The sequence below is a fragment of the Cynocephalus volans genome, chromosome 5 (assembly GCF_027409185.1).
Source record: "Cynocephalus volans isolate mCynVol1 chromosome 5, mCynVol1.pri, whole genome shotgun sequence".
Lineage (NCBI taxonomy): Eukaryota > Metazoa > Chordata > Mammalia > Dermoptera > Cynocephalidae > Cynocephalus > Cynocephalus volans.
This window is the reverse complement of record NC_084464.1, coordinates 115,731,637-115,748,719: the sequence shown is the minus strand read 5'-3', so window position 1 is coordinate 115,748,719 and position 17,083 is coordinate 115,731,637. Positions and strand designations below refer to the sequence as shown.

The following is a 17,083-nucleotide window of genomic DNA, read 5'->3' as shown; positions in this document are numbered from 1 at the left end:
ATTGTCAGATTCTCTTAAACTTTATTTATAACAGCAGTACCAAAGTCTTTTGTTAGATAGCCTTTAATACAAGTGCATGGGTTCTTAGCTATATTATACATCTGTTATCCTTGAAACAGGTAATCATTTCTTTGGGGCATATCAGAGTGCTGAATGAATTACAGTAGCATTCATAAATAACAATGACATTAATTGCACATAGTTATTTAAATATAGTAGAATATAACTCTGAATAAGACTGAGATTTTCCTATGCTTGAAAACTCTTCTGCCAGAAATCCTTTATTCCTCACTTCCTTCAAATTTCATGTTTTCATAAAGGCTTTTCCCTATTACCTTAATCACCATTACTGCTTTATTTTTCTCCCTATCACTTGTTTTGTTTCTCTCCCCACTAGAATATAAGCTTCATGAGGACAGAGAGTCTGCTTTGCTTATGTATATAACTATCAAAATTTAAAGAACTTAAATAATTTTTGAACTATTGATGAATAAATGATTAATTCCTTATGTTTTTATAGATAGAACACTTTCATATAACATTCTTATTCTTACAACCACTTACATACAGGTAGGATAGGTGGCATTGTGTCTATATTATAGGTGAAAACAGATTAGTATTCGTGTTTGACTCAATCCACCACTTTTTCTTATTCACATTGACTCTAGTTTTAATGTCCAAGGAGGGGTCAGCACCCGGAATCTAAAGATTTTTCTTTTTTCGTTTCTATAGGGTTTTCTCTACTACCAAAAAAATAAAGGATTAGTAATTATTTTTTTTCCTTAATAAAAACTTTAAGTGCTTCTGTTGACAAATCCTTAAAGGAAAACAGTTGAAGGCGGGGGGAGGGGGGGCGTGGAACGAGTGGGTAATTTCTTAGAGAATGTCAAATAACATTGAAACATGAATGGGATCATATTTTAAAGTTCAAGTTTAAGGGTTTTGTCTGTACTGATTAATAAAGCTTACTCTTTTTCAATAGCAGTCTGCTTAAACTTGTTCATGAAGTCAGCTATGGGTTCAAAAGTATCAGATGGGCTTAAAGTGCCTCCTGTGTGCCAAGTAGACAAAAGATTTAAGTCCTAAAGACTGTATATTAAAGAGTTAAGAGAGGGGACCTTTGATAGTATAATCAGACAAGGGAAGGCCTTAAGGAAGAGATAATTAAGAGTTTCCTAATTAAGACATTGCAAACTGCAAAGGCCAGGTATAGTTAGAACAGACATGGGAGAACTATGTGGTGCTGGGCTGGATAGAAAGGCTGAGACCACATAAGACTTTGTAGTAAGAGAGTTTGACTTTATTCAGAGAGTGAAAAAGCCATTGAAGGTTTTTTAGGTAGAGAGCATTCTCTCAAAGAATTGATAAGGAGTGGTAGAATGTAGGCTGGAAGCAAGAATTGAATGCATATTGGTCTACATAAAATGTAATGGTTGCCTTTTAGATAGAAATGGACATATTTAAGAGGGGTTTGGGGAGTAAAACCAATAGAACTTGATTGATTAGAAATGGAGTTCTAGCTTTGGAGGAGTTGGTAAAGATTAAAGGATAACTACTAAATTTCTGGATTGAGCAGTTAGGTGGGGCATGGTACCACTCACTGAGATTGGGGAGACTAATATTTTGAACGTCTTATATTTGAGATCCTTACTGAGTGCAAATGAAAATACTGAGAAGAGAGTCAGCTCTGTGAGTCTGGAGCCCAAGGAGGAGAGACTAGACATAGAAATTTGGGATTCCTCTGCTTATAGCCGGCAGAGTACAATATTGAGACCACAAAAGAGACAGTGGAGATAGACAACAGGACTCAGGACTCATTCCTGAGTAAAGAGGATTTAAGGAAGAACTCTAATTTACTGAAGCACCCAAGCACCTAGAACAAGTGCCTGGCACACGGTAGGCTCTTGATTTGTTAAATGAATGAATGAATTTGGAAAAAACCCCTGAAATTTAAAGGTTGTTGGAGGAGTGGCCATGATGTAGGAGTAAAATCCAGAAGAATGGTATTATGGAAGCCAACACTCAAAACATTTGAAGGAGGAGTGACCAGTTGTGTTAAAAAGCTGCTAGTAGACTAGTAGTCTGTGGAAGACAAAAAAAAAAAAAAAAACCCAAAACAATAGCTTTTTCTTGCCTTTTTTCTTTTCTCCTGAATCTTTTTTATAGTCTTTAGAGGTAAAGGTACATTTCTCAGTCCTGAAATCCAAAATGATCTGAAAATTGAAAAAAAAATTTGTAACTCATTTGCAATCAGAAGCTTAACTTGAATTAATGTGGGGCTATTTATGATCTTTATTCCATGTATTATGAATATTCACACTTTTTTTGCTGCAGAATATTGTTTGATGATAGAATGTTTCCCAGACTGTAGGATATTACATAATATATGGCAGATGTACCCTATTACCTTTACAAAATCTGAAAAAGTCTAAAATTTGAAACTTACCTAGTTTAAGACTTTGTATAAGAGATTGTGGACCTTAGTAGTAACTTCCATGCTCACAGCTTCTTGAAGAGTGAGCAGTTACTAAAATTTTGCAGATAATTTTTATGGTAAGTTTTTCACATTGACAAAGTTTGTTGTGTTCAAGGAACCACCTTGAGATAATTTTTCTGGATGTTTCCTTGATTGGTAAAGTATTTTTAAGTAGTTTGATGAAAAGCAGTATAACATTTAAATTGCCCAAATTACATTACTGACCATTTAAATGAGAAAAATTAAAACTGTAGGTTCTTGAAACTAAGACATTTTATCTTTAGTAAAAAATGGATCTGTCTAGAGAATTGTGAGATATGGGATTAAGCAGGAATCCCTTTACATTTTGGAGGAATTCTTGACAAACCAAATAACTATCTGTAGCTTGGCCGCCCTTGTAGATGTGTCGTTTAAGTTGCATGCATGTTCTTGGTGGGACTGGGGCTGCTGAATTGTAGCAGAGAAACTTGTTGAAAGCTATGTGTATTTATATAAAATTTGAGGACCCTGTTAGTTAAAAAATAATTTACTTTGATTAATCAGGTAGTTAGTTTCTTGTGTTCATTTTCTTTAAAAAAAACAAAGAGTCTAAGCCTTTATTAAAAGTATTTGTATTGCATGGGACCTCCTTTTCTTGTTAGCCTTTCACCTACCATTTCCTTATAGTGACTATTAAGTGCCATTGCTCTCCTCCTACTACAGGGCATTGGCTGTGAGCTGCCCTGCCTGAGTCTGAGTCTAGCACCTCCACTTGGTAGCTGTGTGACTTTGGCAATATTACCTGACTTATCTGCATCTCACCCTTCACTGTCATGAAATAGGATTAATAGTGATAACACCTTACATCTTAGTGTTGTTGAAAAGATAAAGTGATAATACATGTGAAGTGCTTAGAATAGTGCCTTCTCATATACACTTCATAAATGTTAATTACTGCTGTCATTCTTTTTCTAATGCATTAGCTGAGAAATTGCCACATGGTCCCCTTTCTATAGATTATTGGGGCCTATGGCTTTCCAATGGATTTTCTGTATGCGCATAACTAGAATATAGTTGGCCCTCTGTATCTGTGAGTTACGTATCCATGGATTCAACCAACCATGGATTGAAAATATTCAAGGGGCCGAGCCCATGGCGCACTCGGGAGAGTGCAGCACTGTGAGCGCTGCAACGCTCCCGCCACAGGTTTGGATCCTATATAGGAATGGCCGGTGCACTCACTGGCTCACGAAAAAGACAAAAAAGAAAGAAAGAAAGAAAGAAAATATTCATGAAAAAAAATTGCATCTGTCCTGAACAGAGACTCTTTTTCTTGTCATTATTCCCTGAACAATACAATACAGTATGACTATTTATATAGCATTTACATTGTGTTAGGTATTAAAAGTAATCTAGAGATGATTTAAAGTATATGGGAGGATGTGCATAGGTTATATGCAAATACTACATCATTTTAAACCAGGGACTTGAGCATCCACAGATTTTAATATCCTCAGGAGTTCCTGGAACGAATCCTCCATGGATACAGAGGAATGACTGTGTTTGATCTTAAGATGTGGTAGTCATTGAGACATTTCATCTTGGTAATTCTTACACAGAGGCAGGTGGAAGTTTCGTAAGACTACACTTTATTTTTATTCTGATGATCTGCTTTGATAATTATGATAACTTAGAAATACCTTCCTTGCATTAACTTAGTTCATGATGCTTTGTATCTCTAGTGGGTTTTCCATATTTAAGAATTCAGTGAATTAGGCTGCTTTCAAGGAATTGTTATCATGTAGGTGTTGCTTTGCCTCACACTGGGCACCGTTTTGTTGCACTCTCTTTGCCCTCACATGGATTTGCCACCTCTCTCCCCTGGGTGACAGAGACGCAAAGGGATTACTCAAAGCCCATTTCCTCTGAGCAGTGAGACACCCCAAAGGGGTTAACTTCCCGGAACCCTCAAGAGAGAGGCATTCTTCCTTTGGGAAATTAACACTGAGCTGGGGTTCTGTCTCAGTATTTATTCTCCAGACCAGAAAGTTACAGAAAAACAACATGGATGGAGTTATGGCTAAGTATAGTTTAACAATAGAAGCTGGTAACATCAGTGAAATAACAAAGTGACATTCCATAATGCAATTTGCAAAAGGTTAAGTCAGTCCACCAACAAAAGCTTGTTCTTAGCAAATACTGTGTTTTCCTACAGCAGTTTCCTCAGTATTATTACATAACAATAAAGCATCTTTCTTAACATATTAATCAGTAGGTTAACCTGCTCTCAAGGACATCTGTCCTTGAGAGCCAGCAACTTTGCTGTGTTACAATTATATATCCACAACAGAGACTTTAGCCTGGGGAAAGTTTCTTGTCTTTTGTAAACTTAACATTTCTATATGTAATTTTAAAAGGTTAGGTTAAACCTGAAACTACAGGGCTTTGGAAACTAGGCCCTGTGAAATATATTTGCTTTATAAATGATAGTATACTCCACAGGTATGGCCAGAGCTTTATCCTTTCTTGATAGGTAGTTTGTTTTCTGCATTCATAGCCTTTCAGTTTTGAAACATGCAGAGAAATGTCAAATAATGCCGTAACCCTGCTTTGCTACTTGTCCGTATTTGTTTCCTCAGTTTTGTTGTTGGTGCCTGCATTTAAAAAGGTGGCCTTCCCTTTAAATGGCCATGTGCATATGAATTGTTTTCAGAAGAGAACTTGTGTTGAAAATGACATTAAAGTAAATTAGAGGTATGATACCAGCAAAATCAGGTATCTGTATTATTAAAAGCATGGATTTTATAAAAGTGAATGTTCATCCTGGACTATTATCAAATATATGGAAGAGAGAACAAAAGTTTTGGGGTTCTTGGTTTCCATTAAACATATCCCCCAAAAAGGTGTGTATTTAGGGAGGATTTTGAAATATTTATTGATCCTGAAGGTGGGTAAATGGCATTTTTTATCACAGCTTTTATTACATGAACCTACGCTGAAGTGATAGGCTTCAAGGCAGTAAAATCACCTTGACTGTCCTATCAAAATTTTGGAATTGTTTATTTAAACACTAGAATCAGTGCTAAAAGTAATTTCTAATTTGAAAAAGACTGTTGTAAACGATGCCTGTTACATTAGAAAAATACCATATGTTTAAGAGGCTTTCTTATTGTCACATTTTACTATAAGAAACACTGGAACTTTACTTAAAAGTGAAAGGACGAGTCGACACCAGTTGACGATCCACCGGAGAGAGCTCGTTTATTAGGTGGCACACACACACATATATAGGGCTTTTAGGGAAGGCTGATTGGCTTAAAATACAATCCCTACTTAGCATACCGCATGGGAGAAGGGCAACCAGCGCCATAATGGGGTGTGGCCGAGAATGACTTATGTGATCAGGGTGTGATCCCTTGGGGCATTTGGGTTCTTACAAAAAGTATTGATTTTATTGAAATTTGGTTGACAAAAATCTGTGATTTTGGCATTATTTGCTTATTTTAAAGTAAATCTTATGCCTAAATCTTAAGATATTGGGATATATGTCATTAAAAAAGATAGGCTATATGAATTTTAACTTTTTAGTCATAAAGAATGAGACAATATCCTCATTACCTTGAAAAATGTCATGAATATGTTTTAGCAGAGCAAAATTTTATTTAGCAACTAAATTTCAGTTACCAAAATGTCCCTGATAGACTGTGATATGGACACAGAACGTTTTAAACCCCATAATACCAATTAAAGAGGATTTTTGAGATTTCAGTAAATCATCTAAGAAGCAGTGTTTGCTGAAAAATTTTTAAATCATATCAGTAAAACTCAGAATTTAACTTACGTGAATTTGCCAGAGAATACTAAAAACAGGTATCACTTTAAGGAACAAAACTATTTTAAAAATTGGGGGGAGCTAAAAATCAGAAAAGATTACTTTCCTTAATTTACAAAATAAACGTAATGTAATAATGGAGTCATCAGCATGTGAAAGTATGCATAAGTATATTGGTTTTCTAATATAGTTTAAAAGTTTAAAAATAAATCTAACATCATGATTTGAGATTTTAGGTAAATCTTAGATTGTAAATGACTTCTAATGATGGACATGCATAAATTCAGATCATTTATGGAGATTCTCTTGTCTGTATTGTTTAGTTTGTCTTTTCTGTTTTAGGTGATATTGGAAATTACTATTATGGACAGGGTCATCCCATGAAACCTCATAGAATCCGCATGACCCATAACTTGCTGTTAAATTATGGCTTATACAGAAAAATGGAAATATATGTGAGTATACCTTTTGGTCAGTATTCAGAACTGATTTTTCTTTTTTTTTTTTAACTATGACTTTGAAGCTATGTTTATTCCCTTTTGGAGGGCATTTAGAAGATTAAAAGTTCTGGAAGAAAACAGAAAGTCCTTTTTTGTTTTATTCTTCTGAGAAAACAGATTGTGGGAGCTGTAGCTTTGTTTTTCCCTCTTTAACCATTTTTTAAAAGTTTCAGCTGGGGTTGGCTGATTACTGTTGGTTAGAGTGCAGTGTTATAACATCAAGGTTAAGGGTGACCCACATTGGCTAGTCGCCAAAAAGAAACAAACAAAAACAGTTTCTCCTACCAGGGGCTTTCACATTTCTGGAGAAAAACTCAGTCTAGCATATTAAATACAGTCAAGCACTGCCTATGATGTTTGATCAACAACAGACTGCATATATGGTGGTGGTCACATAAGATTATAATGGAGCTGAAAAATTCCTATTGCCTAATGACATTGTAACATAGTAAGGTTGTAGTGCAACACATTACATGTTTCTGATGATGCTGTTGTAAACAAACCTACTGCAGAATCTGTTGAAGAGTGCCTAGCTTATCCATAGGGTGACCCTGCCAAAGGGAGCTCAAACCTTTAAGATAGAAAGCCAAGCATTTGACATATCAGGTCTGACTCCAAGTGATAGGGCTGTCATCTACTTCAGAATTCTTGCATTTTTAAATGGTTCCCATTCATCCTCATAGCAAAACAATAGTTAATAACAGTCAGCTAACACTCAATGAGTGTTTCTTGAGTGCTAGGCACAATCTTACCTGTAACTTAATTTTTATAACTTGTGGGGGTTGTATGATTCTAATCCCCATTTCACAGATGAGGAAAGTGAGGCACAGAGAGACTTAGTCACATAGTTAGAGGTCCTATGCTCATGCAGCTTAGTGGCCAGTGCAGACAATAGGAAAATTCATTGCTGTTCCCTTTTATAATATACTTTGACACAAAGATAAAATCATCTGATGCATTTCTTAGAGTATATCTCCATCGTTAAATGGTGTTTGACTGTATTTTTGTTAGAATAATTGTTGACCTGCTTATGCTGCTGAAAAGAGTTGACCTGGGACTATTGCAAAAGAATTATGCAGAAAATAAAACAAAACAAAAAAAATTAAAATTAAAAAAAGAATTATGCAGAAATTAATCCTACAAATATTTATTGGGCATATAATATATATGGAATACTGTGTTAGTGGCTAAGCAGAGTACAAATAACGTGTAAGAAACAACAGCTGCCTTAAATGTTTTTGTAAATAAAGATGAGGGTCTATATAAACAAATATAGGACACAACAATTCCTATCTATTTTGGGAGAAAAGAAAGTCTTGAAGCAGTTAAAAGTGTTAGGCATTGTTAGGAATGTGAGAGTTATTTTCTTTCATATACAGACATTTAGAGAAGAGGAGGTGTTGGGTAAGACTCAGTCTGTGGAAGCTTTGTGGAAAGAATGTGTCATATATGAAATTGAACTCTTTGGAATAAAGAACATTAGGGTAGGCAAAGGAAAAGGAAGAGAGGTCATGAACAAAGACATGGAATTGAGAATGAGTCTGTTTCTGGGAGGTGGTTGATGAAATCACTGGATATAGAGCAGAAGGTTTATAATGGAAAGAGAGAGAAAATAAACTCTGTTATACTCTTTCTATTATAAACCTTCTGCTCTATATCCAGTGATTTCATCAACCACCTCCCAGAAAGAGAGAGTTTATGACATGGATTTGACTTTATACAGGTTGACCAGTTTCCACTAGAATATAAGGAGCTATTAATTCATAGTTGATATTAATACCTGTCTGATGCTTTTCAAGGAGTTTGAATTAGCTTTGTAATTGATTACTGTTTCCTAAAGCACACATGTATAAATTTGGATTCGTTTTGGAATTTTTCTGTTTTGTTCTGGTGGACCTAGTTCTTTTGAGGGGACTGTTAGGAGAAACTGTATATTTTGTTTGATAATTCTGATAAAATCAGTTTTAATTTCCTAATTATGACATTTATGTTTCTTTACAGAGGCCCCATAAAGCCACTGCTGAAGAAATGACAAAATACCACAGTGATGAGTATATCAAATTTCTTCGGTCAATAAGACCAGATAACATGTCTGAGTATAGTAAGCAGATGCAGAGATGTACGTTTCTATGTGAAAAGTATATTTTACTATTGTTAAGTATAACTGAGTGTTTTTTAGAAGCTTATAATTCAAGTTATCCAAATCTGGGTATTTTTTCCTGTTGGTCTAAAATGGTATTATAATTATTATTTATTGACTGACTTGAAAAGTCAATAAATACTAAAACTACTTAAATACTAACACTACTTAATAAATACTAAAACTACTAAAAAAATATAAAACTAAGAAAAAACCAAATATTTCTGAAGCTTATTAGTCTACCAAACTACTTTTTGAATGTTCCTCTACTCTTTATTTTTAGAATAATTATCATCCCATGATAATTTTGGGATGATGGATATTGTCCTTGCTTCAAAAAAAAAGAAAATTATCTTTTGATTAGCCTTAGCTTGGTGTATACCCCTTGTCTTCTATTTGTATGACTTAGTTAACCTGGACTGTAACATATATAATCTGTTTCTCCCCTTTGTTGGGATATTAGTGAGGCTTTTGATTCTCTTCTACATTCATGTTCTCTTTTACATGTTAAAAGTATTTCATTATTAGAGATTGGAAACAAATTGGCTTAAAGGTAGAGTGCAAAATGTCATCGTAAAATGATTGGAACAGTGTTCTTTAAAGCTTGATTTTGGAATTAATTCTCATCAATGTTTTTATTGATGGACTTCAATGATGATTATAATACTAAATTAAGTGTAGTTGCCAGACATCTCACATATTCATAGAACCTCATACCCATTTCCACCATAGATTATCTCATTTGATCAGTAAAATACTATGATATAAAGAGAACATATATTACTTATCCTTGTTTTCTCAGTGGGGATTCAGACTTATATTAAAAAGAGTCATAGGTAACCCTTGGACAAATGATTAGCAGGACTGATTTAAAACCTATGTAATATTGAGTTGTATTAAGATATTATCATATTTGAGCAGTAAGAAACTAAGATTTATTCTTTACAGTGCTTGTAACTTAAGAGTGTGCAAAGCTATATCGACCAATGACCCTTATTCTTAAAGAGGTTATAGTTTGGCGCACAAGGAGGGACTGAGAATGGGTTATACACATCTACTAGATCCCCTTTATTCTGTCATTACTAAGGAACTAAGTATATTATGATGTGTCATGTATCTGTATGTGTTGTTTCCTTGTTTTAAGTATACCTTTCTTCTATGTCATGGCTCCCATGAACCATTTTAATTCTTAACATTTTTCAAGATCAAGGCTAACCATAGGTATAGGCAACTAGCTATTAAATCTTTTTAGTGCCCACTAAAAGACATTGTGAAGTTATGGATATTGTGTGTATTTAAGGAATTTTGAAGAAAGTGAATCATAAAGCAATTGAAGTTACTTGTATTTTAGATCTTGGTTGTATATTTAAGGAGAAATCCTCAGAAATTTTAAGCCTGTGTTTTAATGAAATGAAAACTGATACCTTTTGTACTATAACATCTGTTGAGTTCCTGTTAATAAAGCAGAGATGTTCCACAAATAATTCGGATAAGATTTGTTGGTGATATCACATAACATTGTAATGACCATGGATAAAATAATAAATTACATTTTTAAATTGCAAATTTTATGTTACTGCTGTGAAGTGTACGTTTTATGATTGTATCAAACAGAAAAAGTATTTATAGGAAATCATTTTTCTAAGAAAGAGCTTTCAAAAATTTACAGAATGAGTTGAAATTAATGCAATTTATTTTCCACAGTTAATGTTGGAGAAGATTGTCCAGTGTTTGATGGACTCTTTGAGTTTTGTCAGCTCTCAACTGGTGGCTCAGTTGGTAAGTGTCTTGATTCAGTCAGATTTAAAAGTGGATCTAAACTTGGTATGTGTCTTTTGGGTTATTTGTTCAAAGCAGAAGTTTTAATGGTAGATTTTGATACAAAGAGGAATCAGTATATTTATAGTAGAAAATCATAGGATCATTATGACTTGAACATTTTTTTTACTTCTCATATTTTCATTTAGAGACTTCTAACTACCATTGTTACTACTACTTACCATATATTACCTTTATTTAATTAGGTCACAGCTATAGAAAATAAATATCTAAGGAGATACTGCAATTAGTGCCCTTAATCTAAGTGATCCTTATCTTTTGTGATTTAAACTCTTCTGCTTATGCATGGTATACTCTTTACCTATAGGGTTTTTGTCTAGTTATACTAATTTATTTTAAATATTTTTAAAGTCTACCTTATTTTGTTTCTACTTCATAGCTGGGGCTGTTAAGTTAAACCGACAACAAACTGATATGGCTGTTAACTGGGCTGGAGGATTACATCATGCCAAGAAATCAGAAGCATCAGGATTCTGTTATGTTAATGACATTGTACTTGCCATCCTTGAATTACTAAAGTAAGTTAATTTGTGTTTCTGTTTTTCAAATGATAAAATGTTTTAATTAAAACACAATAAAAATCTATGGCATTTTTAAAAAATAGCAAGTAAATAGTAGGTTGAAATAATGGTAAATCTTCTGTGAATTCATTACAAACCAATGTAGAAATACAGGAAATTTGCCCACTCCTTGGATTATTGAGTGAACAGTGTAAATAATGTCTAAAACTTCCATTAAATACTCTTTTTAAAAATATTAGAAGTATGGGCCGTCCTGTGGCTCACTTGGGAGAGTGTGGTGCTGATAATACCAAGGCCACGGGTTTGGATCCCATATAGGGATGGCCGGTTGGCTCACTGGGTGAGTGTGGTGCTGACAACACCAAGTCAAGGGTTAAGATCCCTTTACCAGTCATCATTAAAAATATATATATATATTAGAAGTAGTTTGCAATTTAAATTTGAGTTACAGTTTAAAGTAATGAATGACGGGATCTCAAAGTTTATGTTCTAACATTTTGTAAGTTTTAAATTGAAGGCAAAATTTAGAAACCTATGCTAAAGGAAATTTGCTATATCTATTTAGTGAGTCTAGCTAACTACCTAGCTTTCACATCTGAATGAGGCTTTGTGCTCTATTAATGGATATGCAGTTATCTCTAAGTTACTGAAGGAGTTATGTTAAAAGTTATCCTTGGCTGCAGTTTGAGAGAGGGATCTATAGAGGTACTTATGAATTTGGAGATTTACAAAGTTAGATGTTTTTTACAATCATCAATTATAACATCTTAGCAGATTTTACTTCAGATTGTATTGAATTAGTGTTTCTTAGCTTTGAAAATGTTCTTCCTTGTAGTTATTCCACACATACTATCCTTAGAGTCTAATTTTTCAATCACTTAAAACTTGGTATTGACTCCTGAAATAAATAGTAAATGTGTAGTGTCAGTGTAACATCACAAGCTAAGGAAAACTATTTTAAGTCATTTGCCTTGTTTTTAAATTGACTATTGATTTTGGTTCCAGTGTCCTCAACTGTGAGCAAGTTCTCACTCACTGGACTGATAGTCTTGAACAAGTTTAATTTCTCTGGGCACATTTTTTCAGCTGGTGCAGTCAAACATGATTTAATTAATTGACTTGGTAAACAAATATTATTGCTTGTCTAACATTCAGAAACTTACTTTGATCACAACCCTTTTTTTTTTTTTTGTCTTTTTTAAAGATGACCGGTAAGGGGATCTTAACCCTTGACTTGGTGTTGTCAGCACCATGCTCTCCCAAGTGAGCCAACCGGCCATCCCTATATAGGGATCCGAACCCGTGGCCTTGATGTTATCAGCACCACACTCTCCCAAGTGAGCCACGGGCCGGCCCTTGATCACATCCTTTTTTTAATTTTGTGAAGAAATTCTGCTATAATGAGATATATAGTTTTCAATTTTTGAAGTGTTCTGAATGTTGCTTTCCTATGAGTTGATAATATTCTTATGAGTGCTTCGTTTGGTAATGTCAGCTTACACTGTATTTTTAGCTCTGCTTATGGTTTCATTGCATAATAAACATAATGCCATCTAATGCAGTAACAAAATAATCTTCACTGTACTTTAAAACAGTAGCATTCGAAGTTCACTTTTTCTTGTTTTGACATGGATAGGCACTGGTAATAAAATATCACGATATGGTAATGCTCATGACGACTAAAATACATTGGAGTTATAACTGCAGCACTGTAATTTGTAGTGCTTCAAGCACCAATATGGGGTGATGAGAGTGCCACATGTGTTTTCTGTCACAGCTTCTCAACTCTGCAGTTGTATAACCAAAAAAGCCATAGACAGTACGTAAACTAATGAATGTAGCCAAGTGACAATAAAACTTTTCTTACAGATAACTGAGATTTGAATTCCATATAATTGTCACATGTCACAAAATATTCTTGTTTTGGATTTATTTTTCAATCATTCAAAAATGTTAAAACTATTTTTAGCTCAAAGTTGTAAAAAAGGGACAGTTGGCCAAATTTGGCCTATGGGTGGGTAGTTTGCCAACCCCATTTTATAACATTGAAGAATTTACTAGAAAGATGTTTTAAGGTGACTATTTTGAGTATGGTGTAATCTTTAGTTCTTAATATATAGAAACGTGCTTTGTTTTTAAAGCATGTAGAATAGGACACATTTCACAAAGAGTTTTCTCATCTACATTGGGCCCATGGCAGGGAGGGGACGGATTTAAAACTAACTGTAATTTCAGATGTTTGAATGGTCTCTTAAGCTGGAAGTAAAAAAGGAGTAAATCTGGAATGTAAGAGCTCAAAAATAAAGTTTCTGGATTCATGGTAGTTCTTTCCATCTTAGAACATTTAAAAATATATATAAAAAAAGATCTTATGGCTTTGTTTTCAGATACCATCAGAGAGTCTTATATATTGACATAGATATACATCATGGTGATGGTGTTGAAGAAGCTTTTTATACAACAGATCGTGTAATGACTGTATCATTCCATAAATATGGGGAATACTTTCCTGGCACAGGAGACTTGAGGGTAAGACCAAATTCTATCTAAATAAATAATATGAGGTTAACCTAGGAGGTTAGAGATCCTATACTTTGAACTAATATTTTTTCCTGAGTCACTAATCTGAAACTTGTATGCAGAATTTAATTTGCTTTATATGCTATAACATCTGCTAGAATTCACTCTTGCTGACAATAAGAACTTAAAGGACTTCTTTGCTCAGCTGTTTTCTTTGGTTTAATAATATTTTTGAACATCCACGAAGCTTGAAACACTTTTCCTGATGTTCAGTTTGAATTTTCAAAGTAGTGTATGTTGCTATTGACTGTGAAGATTGGTGGAATAAAATAAACTAGGTCTTTTTAGGTTCTTTTGCTACCCACCTATATGATTAGTCTTAGTAGGTCTAATTTTAATTTTTTTTCCCCCTTAGGCTTCTGAAATTTATAGTATATACAATTTAGGGAGAGAAAGAATGCCATAGTGTAGTCCTGTCTGCCTATTACATTAAGTGCATTTATTTCTGTTAGATTTCTGTTTAATTTTTTTCTATTAAGTTTTCTTATATTTTATGAATGTGAAAACCACTGGTCAAATCCTGTTTCTACAAACTATTGACGTTTTATTGTTTCACTAGAGTGTTTTGTGAACCAAACTACATGCATGTTGAAGTTATTCAGCAATTTAAACAGCTATTTTTAGTTCAGCCTGGATTTTCTCTTTTTAAAATCATTTTTCTTTTTAATGTCTAAAGTTTGTAGTGTAAGGGCCAGAGCTTCCTCCCAGACTCAATTTTATAAATTCTCTATTGGCCAGTAAGGCCAATAGGGATACTTCTGATTGTCCTACTTGGTTTCTGGGAAGACTTCACTCAAGTCCTCAATCAGCTCAAATGAGTTGTGTTCTTTATTTTCTCCAGCTGCTTCTCATATTCCTGAATGCTGGCCATTGAGAGATACAAAGTCAGCCCAACTTTTCACATCTTCTTTTTCCTCAGGCATCCACCCGAACAGTATATTTATACTCTAGCACAGGAACCTTCAGGGCATTAAACTTCTTCTCAAATTCATCAACCAATCCTGCCTTGGCCTCAACCAAGCCACATTGGTCTTGTAGTAAGCCCAGTCAGTAGCTGGTAGATTTTCAGGTAGAGTAGCGAATCTGGAGCTTAGGGTCTCATTCCAGGATTTCAGGAAGTTAGCAGTGACCTTTTGGTTTTGGGATATGATCTCTCCAGTAACTACCCAGTTGATGCCTTTTAGGGCAAGTTTTTGCCCAGCCATCTTGAGATCCTTCACTGACCCTGGTGGTACACAGTCCACATCAGCAAGTCAGCCTGGATTACATGGGAGATTTCTCTTAGCATGGCATTCAACATTAGTTCTAAATTATTTTAATAGGTTATTTTTTAAATCTATGGTATGTTGTCACAGTTTGGCAACCAGAGTTTAAAGAGTTGCCTTAAAGTATTCTTCTAATGTGTGACTTTTCTTTATTTAAGTATAGTATTCTTTTTGTAAAAGTTAAGATGGTAAAACCTTTCCTTACTTATTACCCATTTGAGTAGGAGGTCAAATGTTTAGTGTGAATTTAAATTGTTTGGTTTTAAAGTTGCAGATTTGTAATTTCTTTTCCTTGCCAGTTAGCTCCTTCAACGTCTCCATTTCCTGACTTGATCTTATAGACCAGTGGTTCTCAGAGAATGGTCTCTAAACTTGTGGGATCAGCATTACCTGAGAACTTGTTAGAAGTACATGTTCTCAGGCCCCTGAAACTCTGGGTAAATCTGCACATTAAACCCTTGAGAACCACCGCTCTAAACTAGTACAATGCATTTGTCTATAACCATGACATCCTGGTGGAAATTAAGCAAAAACCTTCCCAGCTTTAAGCTTAAACAGTGAGCATAGTTTCTTTGCAGTGTAATCTTGATTAATATCAGAAGTGGCAAATGGAGGCCTCTTTTTATTTCTAACAGTAGATAGATGCTACTGTGATCTCTTTTCAATTATTCATAATTCTTATGGTTGTTTGAAATTAGGAAATATTGGAGAATGCATGTTTTAGAAGAATTTGAGAATGGCTTTCAACATCTGTTTTCCTCACTTAAGATTTTACAATTACTATATGAAATGTCATTCTAAGAATAACATTTGGATATTTTTTGTGTCCACAAAATTTTCTAAGAAAACTATAGTCAATAATTACTTTAGACAATACTTCAAAAAGTTCGTAGAAAAATAGAATTAAAAGATAATATGAATCTTTCCATGAACTTTGTTTTTTTTTTTAATAAGCTCTTTTTTATTTGTTTATTTTTTTTGGCAGCTGTCCAGTACAGGGATCAAACCCTGGACCTTAGTGTTATCAGCACCGCGCTCTAACTAACTGAACTAACTGACCAGCCTTTCCGTGAACTTTTTGAAGTACCTTGTATGTGTACCTGAGCTTGGACTTTCTGTGAAACTCATGTTTATCTTTGGGTGTTAATTTAATAAACATTCCTTTTCATGCCTGGTAATTCATTCCAAAGCAGAAAAGCAGGCTACTCTGAGCTTAGCTCATTGTTAAAATTCTGCTTGCTTTAATTACAGTAGTCTAGGTGGAAGAAAGAAACAAATGGAAAAGACAAAGGGCCAACAAGGGCAGCAATCTGAGTTGCCAGTCTTTAGCTAGAGTGAGAATTTCCTGTCTTCTGAAATCTTAGGGTCAAACTATATTCCAGCTGTGTTTCAACTGTGCAGGAGTCTAGGGAATCATAATACTTTAGTTTATTCACATTTGTATAGTTTGTATTTAATTGTGTATAAAAATTTAGATTTAAGAAAAATTGTGGGAGGGGTATGTAATTTCACTTGCTTTCTTTTCATTGGAAGTTGGATTGTGTAACCCTAATATTGAAGGTAAACAGCTTTTGTGAGAAGGGATCAGAGCTAAAATCATTCCTTGAAAAATTTGGGAAGAACTTGTACAAGTGTTAGTAATCCTAAAGATTGATATATCTTGAGGCATTATAATTTAACACACGTAAGAATTAAGTACCCCAAGTTTTTATTAAAATACTACTTCATAGAAATGTGTATACAGTCTCTTCTAGAAACATGTATATTATGTACACACATACTTACATACACAGAGATACATACACATACATAAAAACATGCATAACATATACAAATAAATAAAATAAGTATATATAATATATGTGTATGTATTTTAAGTGTGCGTGTGGAGTTGGAACCCCGCTCTCACTTTCTTTCCTTTGCATCTTTTGGGAGGTATGAGTGCCTGGAG

The 17,083-nt window shown here is 34.2% G+C and overlaps 1 protein-coding gene and 1 pseudogene across 2 annotated transcripts in view; one reads left to right on the top strand and one right to left on the bottom strand.

Annotated features, from left to right (window-relative positions):
- The window catches only part of HDAC2 (histone deacetylase 2), a 32,114-nt gene that overhangs the window by 3,576 nt on the left and 11,455 nt on the right, over nucleotides 1–17,083 (top strand). For both annotated transcript variants that reach the window (XM_063096956.1, XM_063096957.1), the window contains exons 2-6: nucleotides 6,630–6,742; nucleotides 8,789–8,906; nucleotides 10,632–10,706; nucleotides 11,146–11,284; nucleotides 13,675–13,816. In XM_063096956.1, the coding sequence (XP_062953026.1) occupies nucleotides 6,630–6,742; nucleotides 8,789–8,906; nucleotides 10,632–10,706; nucleotides 11,146–11,284; nucleotides 13,675–13,816 (587 nt within the window). The remainder of the gene's footprint in view (nucleotides 1–6,629; nucleotides 6,743–8,788; nucleotides 8,907–10,631; nucleotides 10,707–11,145; nucleotides 11,285–13,674; nucleotides 13,817–17,083) is intronic.
- On the bottom strand, nucleotides 14,584–15,072 carry LOC134377590 (ATP synthase subunit d, mitochondrial-like; annotated as a pseudogene).